Source organism: Asterias amurensis, chromosome 2, assembly GCF_032118995.1.
Source record: "Asterias amurensis chromosome 2, ASM3211899v1".
Classification (NCBI taxonomy): Eukaryota; Metazoa; Echinodermata; class Asteroidea; order Forcipulatida; family Asteriidae; genus Asterias; species Asterias amurensis.
In genome coordinates, this window is record NC_092649.1 from 20708909 (window position 1) to 20728561 (window position 19653).

The window sequence follows — 19653 nt, forward strand, 5'->3', positions numbered from 1 at the left end:
GAGTGCGGTATTATGTACATAACACGTTTCAACACTTGTAATAACTATTGTTTGATATGTATATAGCATTGTGTATTTAAAAGCAAAAGGTACACATTTAACGCCCAGAAAGAGGGCAAACATGGTTCCATTTTATTATTATATGATGACCTTATGCTTAACATCTTGCCGATAAATTAGGGCCGTTTTTATCAGATAACACGACATCAATAAAGTTAATGCAGTTATTAAAACTATACAGTATTGTGAAACACATTTTATACCATTTGAAAACCGTTCGATTTTACTTCACTATGTTTCCCTATAATGTATTGTTCCTATGTTCATTGTATATGTATAAATCCCATTTCACACGAGAGCATTTGGGCAAGGGTTCCTTGCTAAATATTCGCACGGTTGTAAAATTGTACAAAATGTACCTCGTGTGAAAGGAATATAACTGTTTCTACTGTCCAGCTTCTCCAGCTTATCTAGTCAAACAGAGCTACATTTTACAACCATGTTAATATTCAGCAAGAGACCCAAGTTTAAATTGCTGTCGTGTGAATAGCACTTAATTAATGCATCATCGTCCATATGGTGGAAACAAATCAACGTATTTTTCCAAACACTAAGAGTGATGACAATTAAAATTCCATCCTCAGAGTCTTTTTTTTTGCAAAACACTTGCAATGACGTTGTTCTAGATCGACATCTGATTGGTCAGCGTGTGGTTGGTATCACGTACCATGGACATGGACACAATCCCACGGAGCCATGTGATAAAACCTTATTGTTAATCACATCTGAATCATGTTGTGTTTCACACCACTATCTTGCTAATAGCACGCCAATCATAGTGCCATGTATGATAAATAATGCCATTGTTATCGCACATCTTGCTATCGATTATACCAATGGAACAAACACCATTGGTCAATAAAGCACCCGTTGATCAACTGCCTTCCCAAACCACTGATCAACGGAGTACCAGAACTATTGATCAACAATGTACCTAAACAATCGATCAGTAAAGTACCACAACGTTAATTTAGAAAGAACTAAACCATTGACAAAGTACCCAAACCGTTGATCACCAAGTTACAAAACAATTGATAAACAAAGTACCAGACCCACTGGTCAACAAAGTACTATGGTAAGAACCCTTAATCAACAAAGTACCAGAACCTTTGATCAATAATGTACCAGAACCATTGATCAATAAAGCACCAGAACCATTGATAAAAAAAAAACCAGAACTATATTGATAAACAAAGTACTAGAATAATTGATCAACAAAGTACCAGAACTGTATCGATCAACAAAGTACCAGAACTGTATTGATCAACAAAGTACCAGAACTGTATTGATCAACACAGTACCAGAACTGTATTGATTAACAAAGTACCAGGACTGTGTTGATCAACAAAGTACCAGAACTGTATTGATCAACAAAGTACCAGATCTGTATTGATCAACAAAGTACCAGAACTGTATGGATCAACAAAGTACCAGAACCATTAAACAGCGTTGATCGATAAAGTACTAGAACCATTGATCGACAAAGCATTTTAATTTATCAATTACATCCCCCAACCCTTTTCCTTGTTGTTGGCATATTGCATCAAAGAAACAAACTTGAGTAACACTTGTTTGGTTGGTGGTGGTGCCAAACTCGTTCATTGTTTCTTTTGGAAATCTGAAGTACCAAAACTTGTTTGAATATCCAATAGGGCAAACGCTATAGCCCATGGATTTTAAAAGATTTAAACAATGAATACAAATGTGGACACACCCAACCTTGGTTTGATGTATAAAATAAACAATGACACCGACAAATACCACGAGGTCCGCCCTTTAAATTTATTCAATGAACTTTGAACTGTTGGTACTAGTGTCTCTTATCAATTCTGTGTACAATACTCTGGCGTATATTGATCTCACCCTCACTCAATCAGCCAGTATCAACATAAATCTTTCAAGTGAACGGACTGTAAGGCTTAATCAGTTATACAACTGTTGATTAGAGTTTGGTAAGGTTGAATAGTTACGAGTCTTTTTGAGTTGTGCTGGAAACTTGATTGGTAAAAGACTCCTGAAAACCAGTGAAACCTGTACTGTTAAAACTGATTCCAGAGCAAGTATGGCTGACTTGAAGTCAGAGATAGCGCTGAACGGAGATGTTGTGGGTGGAAAGACGCATCTGAACGGCGGGGTTGAGAAGGAGATGATGCCCATCGATATGGGGAAGATGATGATGGACGATGATGATGAGCTTAATGAAGAGGAGGAGGAAGTTGAAAGAGAAGGATGGGGGAACAAGATGGACTTCATCATGGCGTGTATTGGTTACGCCGTGGGGTTAGGAAACGTCTGGAGGTTCCCGTACCTATGCTACAAAAATGGAGGAGGTTGGTCTTAGTCGAATCATTTGAACTTCATCCTCTTCTCCCATGTCCATTGTCATTGTCAATACTACTTTGATTATGTCTTTTTTCGAGCGTTGAAAGTCAGCTTCAACCTTACACCTATAAGATTGAAGCTGGACCTCAATTTTCAAACAAAGACAACTCGTGTACACTCGCAAAACATTTTTGTTTCATTATACATTTAGTATAATCGTTATATGTTGAGGCTCCGATTTTTCAAAAGAATGTCCTTTAAAAGTAATAAAATTAACTTGTTTAACTTTAAGGCATTAGGAAGCACTACAAAGTATTACATATAAATATCAATGGTCTTAGAAAATGGATGTAGCTCGCAATTAATTTTAATAACAGCGCGCTAAGAGCCAAACTACTAAGCGTGTCAAAAATCTGACTGACATGGCTTTACCCTCTCAAGCATAAAGAACAAAATTCAATGCAACAAGGGTGTTTTTCATTCACTATTTTCTTGCAACTTCGATGACCAGTTGAGCCAAAAGTTCACAGGTTTCTTGTTGCATACATATGTTGGGATACACCAAGTGGAATTACTGGTCTATAAAAATTACAAAAAGTATACCTTGTCGTTGAGACACTTTTATATCATTGTGCCATCTCTTTGTTCTAAAAATTGGAGCAGCTGAAACTTGCATACAAACTCATGACAACGGATGTATTTTAAATAAATATAAGTCATCCTTCAAGTTATAAAATGGTAATGATTCATTCGTGCACTTTTTCTTTAGACACAAAATATGGACATTTAACAAGTATCTGACGATTAGAAAAGTCCACTTAGCTGCTCTTCATTTATTGATCAAATCCGTTGTTTTTCCCCCAAATGTTTTCTCCATAATTATAGAATGTAAACATCATTATACGTAAGTTTTTCTTTTAAATTGGAAGGTTTATGGTTAAATTTTGCAAATGTCCTTTTGTATCAAGAGGACATAACAAAATGGACATTTAACAAGTATCTGCCGATTGGAAAATTCCACTTCGCTGCTCTCCGATTATTGATCAAACCACTTGGTGTTCTCCATATGTTATCTCCACAATCATAGTATGTAAACATCATTATCATTTCATGGTTTTATAGAGGCCAGCCCCTGACCAAAGGTCACCAACACCGCTGGACAAAATTAATTATTAACTTGCTTGTTTTATCAGAATATCTGTCCACCTGTAACTTTGTATTTATTTTGCTCCGGGCTGTTGGTCATTACACAGTTTTATGAATATATCATACAACTGTAAATAGTGTGTTTATACAACTGTAAATCGTCTATTCGTACATCTGTACATTTATTATTATGAGCAACACCCTGGAGGAAAAATAAATACAAAGTTACGGTTGGAGAACTATAATGACAAAGATGATCTTCCACATTACCTAATTTACTTCTGATTTTAAGAAAAACAGAATAGGTTTTATACAAGACTGGATTCAAACTCCCGAGCAAACTTTGTGGTCTAGTTCGTTGGTAAGACACTGCTCTAGAATGAGAAGGTTCGAATCCCACCCGTCGGCGAGTAATTTGCCTGTTTTTTTTTTTTTGGACCGAGCTCGGGAGAGTACTGATGAGTATAAAGTGCTAACACACATCGGTGTATTGGTAAAACCATGGTAAAACCAAAAATAATATTCTTTATCCCCGATTGCAAATTTCCATCTTTTGGATTTAAACTCTTAACAGAAATGATAACATTAAGGTTATGGCAAACTGCCAGGACTATAAGCCCAATAATAAAACTTAATATTTAAATGATTAAAATTCGCTGGGATCAAAATCACAAACCAAACCGGATACGGACTCCGAAAATAGCCCATTAAATGAAGACTTAAGTTTATCACTATTATGATAAATTAATTTAGCTCGTGATGTCCCATGACCAATAATCGCCTTAAACAACAGCTGGGGAATAGAAGAATTTTCCCCGTCAAATTGTTGACGCAGTGAGATGGTTGATGGGTCTTGTGTACAAGACACACACAGGCATACCTTTTCTATTAGCCATTTTTGTTTTGGAAGTACAAATCCTACTGTCATTATATGACAACTCAATTTCATCTTCGGGAGGTTTTACATGCTTAAACTTAATTTCATCTTTAGGAAATATGACATGCTGTAAGGCAACGTAAACGATTGTTCCTTTGACAATGTAGATGTTATTCAACATCAAAACTAACCTGTGAAATTTGTATTTTAAACGGCGGTCCCAATTATGAGATATCCCTGAAAATCTTGAGCGAATAATGTCCACGCAGGAAGAATACTCCCTAATAATAGGGGTACACACTCTGAGAAACGTCACTGACAGTAACACTTTTCAGATTCAAATTTTTGGGCATAAACACTGATATCTTTTTACAGAACCACACTATTTCGAAGTGAGGTATTTCTTGAAATGTTTTATAATATTAATATTAGAATTGTGACATGCTTGAACTCAATTTCATCTTTAGGAAACCGGACTGCCAAACATTAAATGTTATCGGTTATACATTTTAAAATGAACTAACTATTTGGTTAATTCCTCTGTACTCATTCATATAAAAGCAAAATATAAACCTTCAATTTAGTCTTTCATAAGGCCCAAAGTATCCTGTTAATGATATATGACATTTATCTGCGTTATATAAGGTATATTTAATTATTTATAACCTTCTAATCATTGCTAGTACGTGTTGTAAATTTCCACTGGGTCCATCAAGTGACCGGGTGGAGTTTATATCGCTGCTTAAATATAAGCTTATAATAATGATAAGGATAGGTCAGAAAGCTAGTACAGGTATGGTCATTGTCGATCCACCCATTGTGTTACTGAACACGACATCATTATAGTTGTATCAGAGAGTAGCAGTGTTTACTTAAGATATACAAACCAGGATCACAAACATGTGATAAAGTACGGTGTATGATCTGACAAAATCCTCAAAAAAACTCCCCCCAAAACAAACTTTTTTACTCATCTGTCAGCTCTTCTGGTAACCTTTCTCGTAACTACCCCTGCACTCTAAACAAATAACATAATACATAGACACAGACCCCACCCGTATAAAAACACGTAAAATACCTTTATGGTTTTATATATCTCATGTCAACAGTGCATAGAGTGTCACTGAAACGGACAGCGCCTTTGCGGTGTGGCCGACCGGCTTATGGCATCGGACTCGAGTTCTGGTGGCTGGGTCATCGGGGTGTGGGTTCGAATCCCAGTCATGACACTGTTTCCCTTAAGCAAGGCACTTAACCATAATTACTTCTCTTCACCCAGTCACCACCATAATGATGCCTAGAGCAAGCTATAGGCCTTTATCACGCTACACCATCTTGGTCATGTTCCCTTTTCCAATAACAGTAATGAATGCGATTATTCATTGCGCATGACACCAGACTATTATTTCGTCTAGCCTCAGTTTGGTTACAATGAGTTGGAATTGCGTAAAGTCAAGATGACCACACCGTCAACTATTTCTATGAAACGTTGAAACAAGTAACGTTTATAATGAGAAGCCCCCTCGAAGCTAGTAGTAGTACCGGACGCGATAATGGTTTACCTTCCGCCCAGCAGTTAGTAGTCAAAGAGCAGAGAAGTCTCCCGAAAAATCTACTCCGCGCGCATAGATTGTTTCTGCATTGATGCATTTTTCATCCCGTATATTATGATAATTTGCATAAACAATTAACATTAGTGATTGATTGTTTCTGTAGGTGCCTTTTTGATCCCGTATTTTATCTCATTGGTCATGTGTGGTGTACCAATCTTCCTGATGGAAGTCTCTCTGGGACAGATGTTACAGACAGGTGGCATCAGTACATGGGATTTATTCCCAGCAATAAAAGGTAACAGTTTGATCACCTCTTAAAAAAAAAACCTTTTCCCTTACTTTCTAGGGCTCGATTTCCCAAAGCACTAAGATTCACCCTAAGATGAGTTGTCAATATTACCATAGTGATTTGTTTTGTGACCCCACATTTATCAATTAAGACTTGTGACATCATGTATTGGTCTCTTTTTAATAGTGTTACGTTTAATATTTCCTTCACGTCCGTTATTTACAGGTGTTGGTCTGGCTGCCGCCACAATCGCCGCCATGCTGAACGTGTACTACATCATCATCGTGTCGTGGTCTCTCTTCTACATGTTTGTTTCTTTCACGTCCGTATTGCCGTGGAACGACTGTAAAAATTACTGGAACAATGAGTATTGCAGCGAACTTGAACTTCAAGCAAATTTGACCAAGGAGGTCAGGCAGGAATATTTCCTGTCTTTGAATGGGTCTCTACTGCCGAAGGTTATGGGCGAGTCACCAGCGGAGCAGTACTGGGAGTAAGTGGCATTTAGAGGACACCTTAACTTTAACTCCTTAAAGGGACACGTTGCCTCTGATCGGCCGAGTTGGTCTTTGAGTGTACCCGTTTGTTGTGAAATACATAATGGTGTTGAAAAAGATGTTGAATAAGGATCCACACAAAATAGGATTCGAAATTGCACGGTTTCCTTTTACTTTGCGAACTAAACACGGTCGGCCATTTTGTTGGATTTACAAATTTGGCTTCACAAGTTGGCATGCCATTTTTTTTTACAATTTCAATGAAACAGGGTCACATGTTTCCACAGAATAATAATCGTAATGCAGTTTTATTCTGTAGGCTTATCTAGTATTTAGTGATTAATTTTCGGGTTTGAGCGGCGGGCACATGTATGCTGATTTGGAAACTTTTGTTTACCCTCCCCCTGAACGGCCTCTACTTGTATCATTTCAACGAATTAAAATGAATTTGTCAATAAATAAGTATGAATGTTGGTACTTTCAGGAGAAGAGTTCTTCATATTAGTTCCGGCTTTGAGGAGATTGGAAGTATCCGTTGGGATCTTCTGGGTTGTCTGGCTCTGGCCTGGGTACTGACTTTCCTCTGCATTTGGAAAGGTGTCAAAACGACCGGAAAGGTATTCCATATCATAACCTAACATCATAACTTCATTGGAAGAAACTATAAATGAAAATTAAAATTGCGACTACATTTGTGTAAAGCCCTTTTGTGTGGGTGTTGGTTCTGAATTGAGCCGGGGGCATGGTCTCGACGTTTTTTTTATAGAACAGTATACTCTGCTCGTCTTCAGGAGTAATGCATGACTAGTGCTAGCCGAACGAAACGTCGAGATCTTACCGGCTCTTTTCAGAGCCAACACTCCTACAAAAGAGATTTACACATGGTTGTACCCGCAAGTTTACTATTTATTTATAGTTACTTCTATTTATCCACGCCATGCACGAACACTTCGCATCAGTTGTCTTGCCCTGAACTCCTGCGAAACATTCGCTGCGAAAACAGCCCTGTGACGTAGGTCCTACAGCAGCTTGAGCCATATTGAACTATTCTTTTGGATTAAAGCCTGAGATGCACTTAAAAAAAACCTCCCCGGCTTGACCCCATTATTGGTCAGCTTGACCTTATTCCGGTCAGGCTGACCCAGAAAATTTTTACAGAAGTGTGATTTTTAACTCAGATTCTGCTTCAATCAGTTGACCAATTTATTGGTCAATGTGACACAGATTCTGGGTCATACTGACTGGGTCAGGCCTCACGGAACCCAGATCCGAGTAAATTTTGACCCATAACCTTTTTTTGTGGGTAGAATGTTTAATATTTCGTATGATTTCTTTTGATGCCTAGATCGTCTGGTTTACGGCTCTTATTCCTTACGTCATCCTTTTGATTCTCCTCATCAATGGACTCCTCCTGGAAGGCTCAACGGCTGGTATCATTTATTACGTCACTCCAACCTTTGATAAGCTGACGGAACCAACGGTAAATATACGCAGACTACGCCCATGAATTCGTGGATACACATAGCTTAAATTATTCATCCAAGTGACTATCTACCAATGTTTATTCCTCTTTATACATGAATGGGTATAGTAGAGTTGTTATTGGTTGAGAACCAATCAAGTGGTATGGGATAACAGACGAATGTACATAATAATTTGGAACATGAATGATGTACTGTACAGGACCCATTATCTTGCTCTCGCTGGCTGTTGTGCAGCCTGCAGCCTCTCGAATAATTCATAGAGAGGTTTGCGGGAACACCGTGTAAATGTATACAATTTCTTAATAGCCCATGTTCGAGGTGAATGCTGACAATGGTACAGATAAATTGATGTAAGGTTCATTGTGCGAGTCAAAGCTCTGTATTTCGGCGGTGCGTCTTACTTAACAAGTTGTATCTTTATAATTGAATATTTTGACTTCTTCCTCATTCTCCCGTAGGTATGGGTAGATGCAGCGACGCAGATCTTCTTCTCGTACGGTGTTGGTATTGGTTCTCTCATCTCACTCGGTAGCTACAACCCCTACAGGAATAACTGCTTGATGTGAGTACTCATGCTCTAAAACCTACCGGGTCAGGGTTGACCTGGATCACTGACTCGGATTCTTGACTTGGATTCCTGACATGACCCAGATCCCTGACCCAGATGACCCGGATGACCCGGATCCAAGATCCGTAACCAAAATTCCTGACCCCGGTTCCTGACCCTGGTTCTTTACCCTTGTTCCTGACCCTGGTTCCTGACCCGAAATTTCAAAATGGATCCCGCCGATTTGGACCTAAAATACAGGGCAATTCTGACCGGGAAATTCTGTAATACTCACGACCTGAGAAAACAAAAGAGATGTAAAAATTTAGAGACAATCAACATAACTAATATATTATTAAAACAAAACTAGATGTCAGAAACCATACATGGTTTGGATAGTAAGTTACCAAGTGTCTTTCATTGTATCTTTCCCGCAGTGATACTATTGTCGTGGGTATCGTCAATGCGGGTACCAGCCTGTTCGCTGGTTTCGTCATCTTTGCCATTCTTGGCTACATGGCATTCATACAAGAAGTAGACATACAAGATGTTGCTGATGAAGGTATGGAATATTCAGTGCGATATTGCTTTGTTACTTGTTAAAATCTGAAACCTCTTAGCTTTTTTCCGTATGACGTCACAAGAGGAATAAAATACACGTACCAACGACTGTTTAGACAGTAATTGTATTGGGCTCAATATTGATCATCGAAGTTGCAAGAGAATAGTGAAAGAAAAAAAAACACCCTTGTTGCACAAATAATTGTGTGTGCTTTGAGATGCCTAATAACAGGTTTCAGGCCTGAAGTCTTATATTATTTGAGTGAGAAATCACCTCTCTCTAAAAAACCTCAGAGGGAGCCTTTTTTTCACAATGTTTGATATAATACTATGAACAACTCTCCTAACCAAGTAAGTTTTTGTGATAACAATTGTTTGAGTAATTGCCAATAATGAAGTGCATTTATAACTGTGGAATTTCAAACAATTAACCCGTTTTGGGTTTTTTTTTTCAGGGCCTGGTTTGGCGTTTGTTGCGTATCCCACGGCAGTGAATACGATGCCTGGAGCTCCATTCTGGTCAATCTTGTTCTTTGCTATGTTGGTCATGCTCGGCTTAGATAGTCAGGTACTTGAAAAAACGCATTGGACAAATCTGAGGTTTTAAAAATAACACAAAGGGTGTTGTCACATATGGCAAAAAAAAAAAAAATACATATCAATTGTATGCAATTGTAGCACCCCATGATGCTATTTAAAACTCTGTTCTGTATCCCATGGTGTCCATTTTAACAGCCCAGTTTTTGGCTGTGTAATTATTAATGAAATAGTATTGGAGAAACTAAAGGGACTAAAAAAGAAAATTAACATAGAGTTTTTTTCAGAACAAACTTTAAATAATAGTCAACTTGCGGGTACAATCATGTATTAAATTTCTTCTAAGGGAGTGTTGGCTCTGTAAACAACCGGTGTTGTCTCAACGTTTCGAGCAGTATACACTGCCCTTCTTCAGGAAAAAATATATTGTTAAAGGTATGCACAAAATAGAATGTGTGTACACCATTGGTGATTCATCTGTAGTTTATCTCTAATACGAAAACAATGTCTTTCGAATTTAATTGTTAACTATTTAGGAAAGACAAATTGTAACAAATGGAATGTTTGTATACCATGGTTCATCAATCGTTGTTTTATCTATTTTTAACAGTTTTGTGTCGTAGAGGGCTTCATTACGTCACTCATGGATGGTTTCCCAGAGTTCAGACTGAGACAGAGACGCACCATCTTCGTCATCTCGATTTGCGTCATAGATTTCTTCTTAGGGATATTGTGCATAACCGAAGTAAGTTCAACATTAGTTAAAGACATTGGACACTCTTGGTAATTACTCAAAATATTTATTAGCATAAAACCTTACTTGGTAACGAGTAATGGGGAGAGGTTGATAGTATAAAACATTGTGAGAAACAGCTCCCTCTGAAGTGACGTAGTTTTCGAGAAAGAACTAATTTTCCACAAATTTGATCATGAAACCAAGCATCTGAAAGCACACAACTTCGTGTGACAAGGGTATTTTTCTTTCATAGTTATCTCGCAACTCCGACGACCAATTGAGCTTAAATGTTCACAGGTTTGTTATTTTGTGCGTATGTTGAGATACATTAAGTGAGAAGAATTGTATTTGACAATTACCAATAGGGTCCAGACTTGTCTATGACATTTACCAATAGTGTCCAGTGTCTTTAAAGAGAAAAAAAAGAGAACAAAATCCTTTCTTGTCTTCGCTCCATTGGTTTTTGGCCTATACAGTGATTAAGTTTGCTCTTTTGAGAGTCATTGGCTTCACAACCAGAATAAAGGAAATGAAATGAAATAAACAAAAATTATGGTTTCCAATTTATTAATTTATTTACACAGAGAGTTTGTTTTCTCTGACGGGTTTGTGTCTATTGAGTTTATGGAGTTTAGTGTACTAATCTTCCCGGAAAAAAAGGTCCTTCATATAATTTGGAATTCATGGCTTTTAAAGAATCAAATCATCGCTGGTTATGATTTTGTAAAGTGATTCCATTGTTACACAAAACACGATTTTGTTTTTGTCTTTCTTTTAATTTTGCCCTGTTTAATTTGTTTTGTCAAAAGGGTGGAATGTACATGTTCCAGTTACTGGATTCGTTTGCAGCAAGTGGTATGCCTTTACTGTGGGTCGCAAGCTGGGAATGCATCACAATATCGTATGGCTATGGTATTAGGAAATACTACAATGACGTCAGCACTATGTTAACCTTCACCCCAGGGTGGTTCTGGCCATTCAGCTGGGCTATTCTTACCCCTGTCGTCACAATTGTAAGTATCTCACTTTATTACACAATTTAACTTATATACCTTACACATAGATCCTTTTCATTTGATTAGAGGAACATGCATCTTGGTCACACTTAATTTATAGATGGATTGCAATACGCACCATTGACCGCCATCTTTGATGTATAACAATGGAAAAGTGCACGCGTGTTAGCGCTACGCACGACTCTCAGCCAATGATATCGCTTCAAGCGTGCACAATTCATCAAATATGGCGGCCATAACGTCATGCGCAATCTATCTATTGCAAGTTATATATTGATAAATAATTGACACTTTGGACACCTCGCAGCGATGCTTTGCAGCTTGGTTTCCCAAGATGATCGTTCCCGCTAGTTCGTAAAGCAACGAAACAAAGTCATGATGTTGCGACTAGACTTTACACAATATTTTAATAAGCGGAGATTCGTTCAAAATTAGACTAAAAGCCACTCTTGGTTAGGGGGACAGGAAGACAAAATAATACTTTAGATGAAAATAATCCAGAGGAGCTGAAGGTAGAAACTGATGATCCTCGTAAAACAAATCTCTATATATAGAGATTTTTTTTTAAGGAAGGAGGGGGAAATGCACCAAACAAGGGGTAATCTAAAGACCGCAGTACATGGAAAATAACTTTTGAAATGGTTCCTTGTGATGCATCTCATTAAAGCGAGAGGTTGAAAGCCCGGTGTCGAAAATGGGGTCGTCCACGCCAAGGTTTGGGGTGGATTTTTCAAAGTGAAGGGTGGACGAAGTTTCAATTTTGTCCCCATCATTGAATGCAATAAAATAAAATAAAACATTAAAAATGCATTAATGCCGCATTATAGAGGGGCCATTTAGTTACTAATATTATTTCAAACAATAGCACGACGTAAAAGAGGAACATACAGCACTTCAACTTAAACAAACAAAATTTGCAATAAAGCGCTTGATTAAAAAAAATAATCACATTTGTATCCTTACATTTTTCTGTTTTGCTTGTCCTTGAATGTTAATGCTCAGTTAGATTTTTACTTAGTTTGACCTCAATATCAAAAAACCATTGCAACTGATGCAATAAAGCGCCTGATTAAAAAACAACAAGATTTGTTTACCTTTAAATGTTTCTGTTCTGTTTTTTTTTTCAGGGGATATTTTTATTCAGTCTGATTGATTATTCCACTCCTAAATACGGCGAGGATTACTATTTCCCGATATCCGGTGAGATCTTGGGCTGGATGATGTCCATAGCCTCTATGCAGTGGGTCATCACTTATGCCGTGTACCTCTTTATCATTACGCCAGGATCATTCAAAGAGGTACATACAATTTGTTTGCATTCTTTAGTTTGTTGGGAGGGTATTTTGGGTACTCCACTTTAGGTGGCAGCAGACTGACCAGGGGTCGATATCACAAAGAGTTAGGACTAGTCCTAACTTATGACTAGTCCTAAGAGATATAAAAAACGTACAGCTAGTCCTAAGTTAGGACTAGTAACTCGTCCTACTCGAGATAAGACTAATCCTAACTCTTTGTGAAATCCGCCCCTGGTATCTATTATTTTGGTTAATTTGTGCAAATACTCAGAACTATGTAATCATTTAAAAAGGCTGCTTCTCTTTTTCAAAATTATGTCAGTATTGTCATGCATAAGCTCTACTCGTATTGGATCAGTTTTGCCATGTTAGTTATTTTTTTCGTAATAACCAATATTTGTAAACAATTAAAGATATCAGTGGCCCCGCTGTAAGAATTGCCTGAGTAAATACAAAACAAAACCTTGTGACTTTATTAAATATGTTTTTCCCTGTGAGCTTTCTAACTCTCTATTCATGTATTTCCACTTCACTGCTTATGATACTTTTAGTTACCTATTCATGTGTGTTGCGTTGTCATTTAGCCTTCAAGAAAAACTCTGGGGTTGAAACGTCAAACCACTAAACACGTTTTGCATTTATACCATGATGGGTCTTTTTTGTTGGTAAGCAGTTTGCAACAGCTAATTCTATTCTCTCGTTTTTTTTCTAATTTTTCTTAGCGAATTCATTACATGGCAACTCCTCGAATATTCCCCAAAGAGAAAGAGAATCCACTCCCAGTGGAAGATGTAAGCGTCCACGGAAACTCAGACGTGTCGACAGACCGTACATCGGAAGATGTCATCCCACCAACCTACAAGAAGACCGTTACAGAAGGCGCTGAGACCGAAAACGCCTACGACAATATCGCATTCACGAAAGACAACGGCGAGGTTCGTGTGGACGTTGGTGTCGAAGAAGAGGTAGCCTCTTTGTAAATGTAGAGCGCCACCAAGAGGTCACCAGGTGTTAACAACACTGTGTACAACATCTTTAAATCCCATCAGACACTTATATGTCTAGTCTCTGTGGTTAAACTTCTTCTATCATTTGTTCTTGTGTGTTTTATCCAACACGACTGTTTAAACTTCAACACCAAACTTCGGATGGCAAGCAAACGATCCAAGTCATTGAAATGGATAGATGGCTGTTTGTGATGTGCATGAGGCAGGACTAAGGGCCCTGCTCCCAAGTGCACCATAGAGAAAGGGTCTAAAGGTGCGCTGAGAATGGCACTCTGGTTTAAGGCAGGGATACCAACATCAGTTAATATTAACCTTCACTGAGCAAGTGTCTCATCTTTATAATGCACGATATGCACCAGCTAAGTCAAATGAAAACTTTGTGGACTTGTAGTTGTTTACAACTACTCTGTCGAGGAATGACAACTTAACACAGCCTTGTATCCGATAACATTGAACTACACTGTGTTGCACAATATTTAGAGTTCTAAAAACTAACACCTTTAAGTTCAACGTATTGTCCGTTGTAAGCGTCTTATTGGTTCATGGTAATTTAACAACATGAGCAAATGGCAATGGTGGCTGCTCTATTTGTCTCCCAAGATGTCTCTAACATTATGTTGGACTTTAATCCAAAACGTGCTTCCACATAAAGTTGCTGGGAATTTTGCATCTTCATTTTTACTAAAACGAACGTTTCTTACGTTCAAAATAGGCTGAAACGAACAAGGGGTCTTTTAAATGAGCTACACTTGATGTACATTAATGTTTAATTATTAACGATAGCTCTGAAATCTTTAAAGTTTCTTATGCACAGATCGTTCACTTTGTATATTATAAGCTACATGATGGATACAATTTTTTTTGTTAAAATTCCTTATCCTTATAGCTCTGAAATCTTTATATTTCTGAAGCAAAATTACGATTCTTGAATTTAAATGAAGTTGTAAGAATCCTGGATGCGTTTTCGGCTGTAACCAGTAACTGTTTCATTAATTGAGAAATGATTAGTACAATGCAATGTATACTTCGGAACGCTAGGTGGCAGCAGACTTACCAGATAAAAATTTCATTGCTCACGTTGTTCTGATCAGGCCCCTATATCCAAGTTACAGTTGTTGGTTTCGATCGCGAAAACGTACCCCTGCACAAAAAACAGTGTGTTACTGGTAAAATACGGGTTAATAAATAAGTTATACATCTGTTTTTACCGACAGTCACTCTAAAAAGACCCGTGGTACCTGACCCTAATAAGTCAGAATGACCCGGAAATGGGTCGGTAACTGACACACAATTTCAAAATTTAAATCCCATTATTCCAGTATCATGGTCAGGCTGGCACAGTAATGGCTCAGACTAACTCAAATCTGGGTCAACTTGACCCAGGGAAGGGTACACTTGACCCAGGGATGGGTTAATTTGAACCAAATATTGGTCAGCTTGACCCAAATTTGGTCAGGCCCTTTCGGATACGAAATCCAGGTCAATTCTGACCCGGGAGTTTTTAGAGTGTGGTTTCATTATCTGTCGCGTGATTCGGACAAGCATATTTCTTTTAAAATATGTTTTAAGTTTTTGAGCATACCTATAATATAATAGGTAAGCAGCTTTAAAAAAAGGGTGTCAGAGTAAAATCAAAAAAAAATGTGAAAGACAATGAACGAATAGTAATGAAACAGTTGTATAATTCTTCTGATTGTACACTTTGGGTAAATGGTTTATGTCTGCACAACACTAAAAGCTCTTTTAAAGATCAATCTCATGTTAAGCGAATTAGAGTTTTAAAATGCCTAGTTATTGATGATTTCTGATGATGCGTTGTGTTTTACTAAATGTATTTAACACAAAAATAAGACATTGCAAAGATTTATAAAAACATATTATGTTACGTATATCATGTAAATATATATTATATAGAATGTGGATAGACTTATATAAAGAATTATCTTAGCTGAGAGTGTTACACTGGAAATACTTGGGTGTTAATGTTGACACTATGGGTGTGGTAACGATCAGACCAACAAAGGGTGTGTTTAAATAACACTAACTATAAAACACAGTTATCTTAGTGTTTTTTAACACCTTCTATGCTAGTCTGGATTCTCTTTTTGATAGGTGTCAATTTTAACACTCAGGTTGTGCAGTGTATGATATTTCATAAAAAAAATCAGTATAATTTTTCAAAATTTAACTGTACAAACTAATGACGACTAAATAAAATAAAAGCCACAATGAAATGATTTAACACGGAGCGGTTTTAAACTACAGGGAGATTTGTATTAACATTGCAATTAAATGTCGTAGGTTGGAATCCCACCCGAGTATTTTGCCTGTGATTTTGTTCACAGAGCTTTGGAACGTACTAAGTATACAGTGATAATACACTCATCGGTGTTTATGGGTAACACCAAAAATGATTATTGCATTCAGTTGTTTAAACCCTTTGTGTGTGTTTCGTACGAAAAGTTACAGGTCGCCCATGTAATTGAATGGTCTATATTTTGGTATAGTTCTTTGCACGTATAGATTGGTTATGTATTTTACTATACTGGTTCGGATGCTATGGTTATTACACAGAGAGAAGGTTTGATATTTCAAACTTGTCAAAGGATTATATCAAAATAGTGTAAATTTCTAAATTTCGTATGTGGTGTTCAGAATTTCGAATGGGGCAAAGTTCTATGTGCAGATCTATCACATTTTTGTTCTCTTTCATAAACAGTTGCCAAATGATAATATAAAATACTACTGTTTCGTACGTACGTTTTACTAATCTATACGTACGGAACGTACTGCGAAAACTGGGAGTGTTCAAATATATACCCGTAACGCACCGAGAAGAGACTCAAACTTTCCATTGGTATGACACATGGTATGATTGGTGTTTATTTAATACCCTTTGCTGTTAATTTTGATTCTCTCTGTCTTGGCAACCAAGGTTTAGTAATCCGTACGTACAACAGGGATTATTAATGTGTACGTACCCAACGACTTAGTAATCCGTACGTACGGAATATGGTTGCTCGTTTCTCTCTCTTTTTTGACAACAAGTGTTTCCGTACGTACAACAAGGATGACTTGTGTCTCTCTCTCTCTCTCTCTCTTTTGACAACCTAAGTTTTGCAGTGTAATCCGTAAGTAAACAGTAATGCGTACGTACAACAGGGATGACTACTCGTACATACAAAATAGTATTTCGTACCTGCGACTTAGTAGCCCGTACGTACGGAATGTGGTTGTTCGTTTCTCTCTCTCTCTCTTTAGACAACCAGGGTTTCCGTACGTACAACAAGGATGACTTATGCGTACGTACAAAATAGTATTTCGTACGTACGACTTAGTAGCCCGTACGTACGGAATATGGTTGTTCGTTTCTCTCTCTGTTTTTTTGACAATCAATGTTTTGCAGTGTAATCCGTAAAGAAATGGTAATACGTACGTACAATAAGGATGACTATTTCGTACGTACAGAATAGTATTTCGTACGTACTATACTTAGTACTCCGTACGTACAGAATATGTTTTTACAGCCTAAATACACTTTAATGCGTTGAGTTTCCAATTGTATTTCCATTTGTTTGTTGTTTAAATATCCAAGTAGGCATATCTTAGGTAAAACCTTATCGTAATTGACACAATTTAGACTTTGAAACTTTCGAAGCTGATAAGCAAAATGGAAGCGTTCTGATAAAACACACCCACTGCACCTTTGAACCAGTTTAATCGCACCATGCATCATCTGATGGCAAGCATTTTGTTGCCAAAGTAATACTTAATTTAGCATCTATTATATCGTTGCGGTACCCGCTGCCGAAACATAGGATTCGAACTGCCTCTAGCTACCGGGTAACCTCGGTAGTCTAGTTGGTAAGACACTGCTCTAGAATTGCAAGGGTCGTGGGTTCGAATCCCACCCGAGTAACATGCCTGTGATATTTTTTCACAGGACTCGGGAAAGTACTGAGTATACAGTGCTAACACACATCGGTGTATGGATAAAAAGCGAACAACTAATAAAGTAATACTGGTTTCATATTGCATTCAATTTCTGATAATGCAAACTGCTGATCCAGAAAGCTATAATGCTTATAGGAACATAGTTTCGTTTAGTGTCACCCTTTGATTATAAGCAGTTATTGGTAAACAAAGTGTTGTTTTATGAAATCCTAAACAATATTGCTGGCAGTGTGAATAATCAGCAATTATTAAATTGTCCATGCAATGTAAATACTATAATATAAGCAGGTGTTGCCAATGTACGTAAGGCTGTATATTATAGGCAAAGCATCCTAACTAGAAAATTGTTTTTACTTGTAAGAGATCATTTCAGGGTATGAGAGCGGTTTGTTTTTCAAAGGTTTCAAATGCATATGTTCTATCTAACTATGTGAATACAAGATGTCCTATGTCGGCCTCTTTTTACCTTCTCGTCTCGTTTTAAAGCAATTATGCATGTTGCAGAAAGCCATACTTAACTGTCGTACAGTACTTTTCCATCAGCTTCTTTGTTAGATAAAAAGATTGCCTGCCCTACACGCAGGTCAGACTGCTAAACACTCTAAACTCAACCATCGTAATTATTTACTTAGTGAAAGATAAGAGTATTGGCACTGAGAGGTCTATCTGCAATATCATTGCAAACATAGAGGGATTTTTGAGAAACTTATTGAAATTCAAATGTATTGTAAGACCATATCTTTCGAGTGTTGGTTGTTGCTAAAAGACTGTTGGGTACAACATAAGGTGTCGTGGCCTAGCGGATAGGAGCACCAAGCTCTGGTGTTTCTGATCAGCAGAGTGTCGGTTTGAGCCCAGTCGAGACACCTGTGTCCTCAGGCAACACACTTAGCCATGATGATTCGTCCTTCGAATGGGACGTAACGCCGTTGGTCCTGTGTGTTGTGTAATACACGTAAAATAACCCAGTGCACTTCTCGAAAAGATAAGGGGTTCGCCCCGGTGCTGCTGGTTTAAGAAAGTGGGTCAAGCTGACCCAGAATAAAGACAGACCCCATGTGACACACAATCCGGCTCAATTCTGACCGGAGTTTATCCGAGGAAACTAAAGCAAATAGTATTTCAGTTTTTTTTTCCCAATTTGAGATAAGTATGTTGTGTTTACTATTTGATTAAACTCTAATCTATTGAAGTCAATGTTTACGTTCAAGGCGTTGGAATGACACGCCCTGCTAATGTGCATACTCTTGTTCAGTAAGTACAAGTTCATGCTTGAGATAGTTGTGACATGGAGGGACCAGTTTTGGGAAACTTTAAACATTTTCGGATCAAATTTGACCCGGATTTTATTAACCAGGGGGCCTAACCCATTGAAGGGTAAGTTTGACTAGAAAAGTGTTTTAAAAATGGTATACCCTGCGTCAGTTTGACCCATTTCTGAGTCATTTCTGAGTCGTATTCCGGGTCAAACTGACCCAGAAATTAGTCTGCTCCCACCACTGGACAAGGTTACGGGTCAATTCTGATCCGGAAGGGTTTGTAGAGTGTATTCATTCTTGTTTTTCATATAAGGCGAGGACTTTCTAATTTGCAAAGCTAATAGCTAATAAGTGGTTGTATTTTTGTTCTTATAAGAGACTCCGTATTAAAAATTGTGTGCAGTTAAGTGAAGTTTCAGTGAAACATTGAGAATGAACCTTGGAACCTCCAGCTCAAGTACTGCGACAAAAAGCTTTGTCCAATTAGCATTATTCTCGTGCCCTTAATAAAAT

General features: G+C 37.7%; 1 protein-coding gene across 1 annotated transcript; it reads left to right on the plus strand.

Moving 5' to 3' along the window:
* The first annotated feature begins 1955 nt into the window (after positions 1–1955).
* On the plus strand, positions 1956–16171 carry LOC139953311 (sodium- and chloride-dependent GABA transporter 1-like). Its single transcript, XM_071952808.1, has 12 exons — positions 1956–2390; positions 6122–6253; positions 6473–6740; positions 7229–7361; positions 8090–8224; positions 8687–8790; positions 9213–9337; positions 9792–9904; positions 10484–10618; positions 11419–11622; positions 12753–12923; positions 13643–16171. Exons 1-12 carry the CDS (start codon positions 2123–2125, stop codon positions 13898–13900), a joined length of 2046 nt encoding a protein of 681 aa, XP_071808909.1. The 5' UTR covers positions 1956–2122; the 3' UTR covers positions 13901–16171.
* The last annotated feature ends 3482 nt before the right edge of the window (positions 16172–19653 follow it).

Excerpts from the sequence above, each read along its gene's own strand:
- LOC139953311 (XM_071952808.1), top strand. The coding sequence starts at position 2,123 with ATGGCTGACTTGAAGTCAGAGATAGCGCTGAACGGAGATGTTGTGGGT. Across the intron at positions 6,254-6,472 it reads TTTATTCCCAGCAATAAAAG|GTGTTGGTCTGGCTGCCGCC; the intron begins GTAACAGTTTGA and ends CGTTATTTACAG. Across the intron at positions 9,905-10,483 it reads TGCTCGGCTTAGATAGTCAG|TTTTGTGTCGTAGAGGGCTT; the intron begins GTACTTGAAAAA and ends TATTTTTAACAG.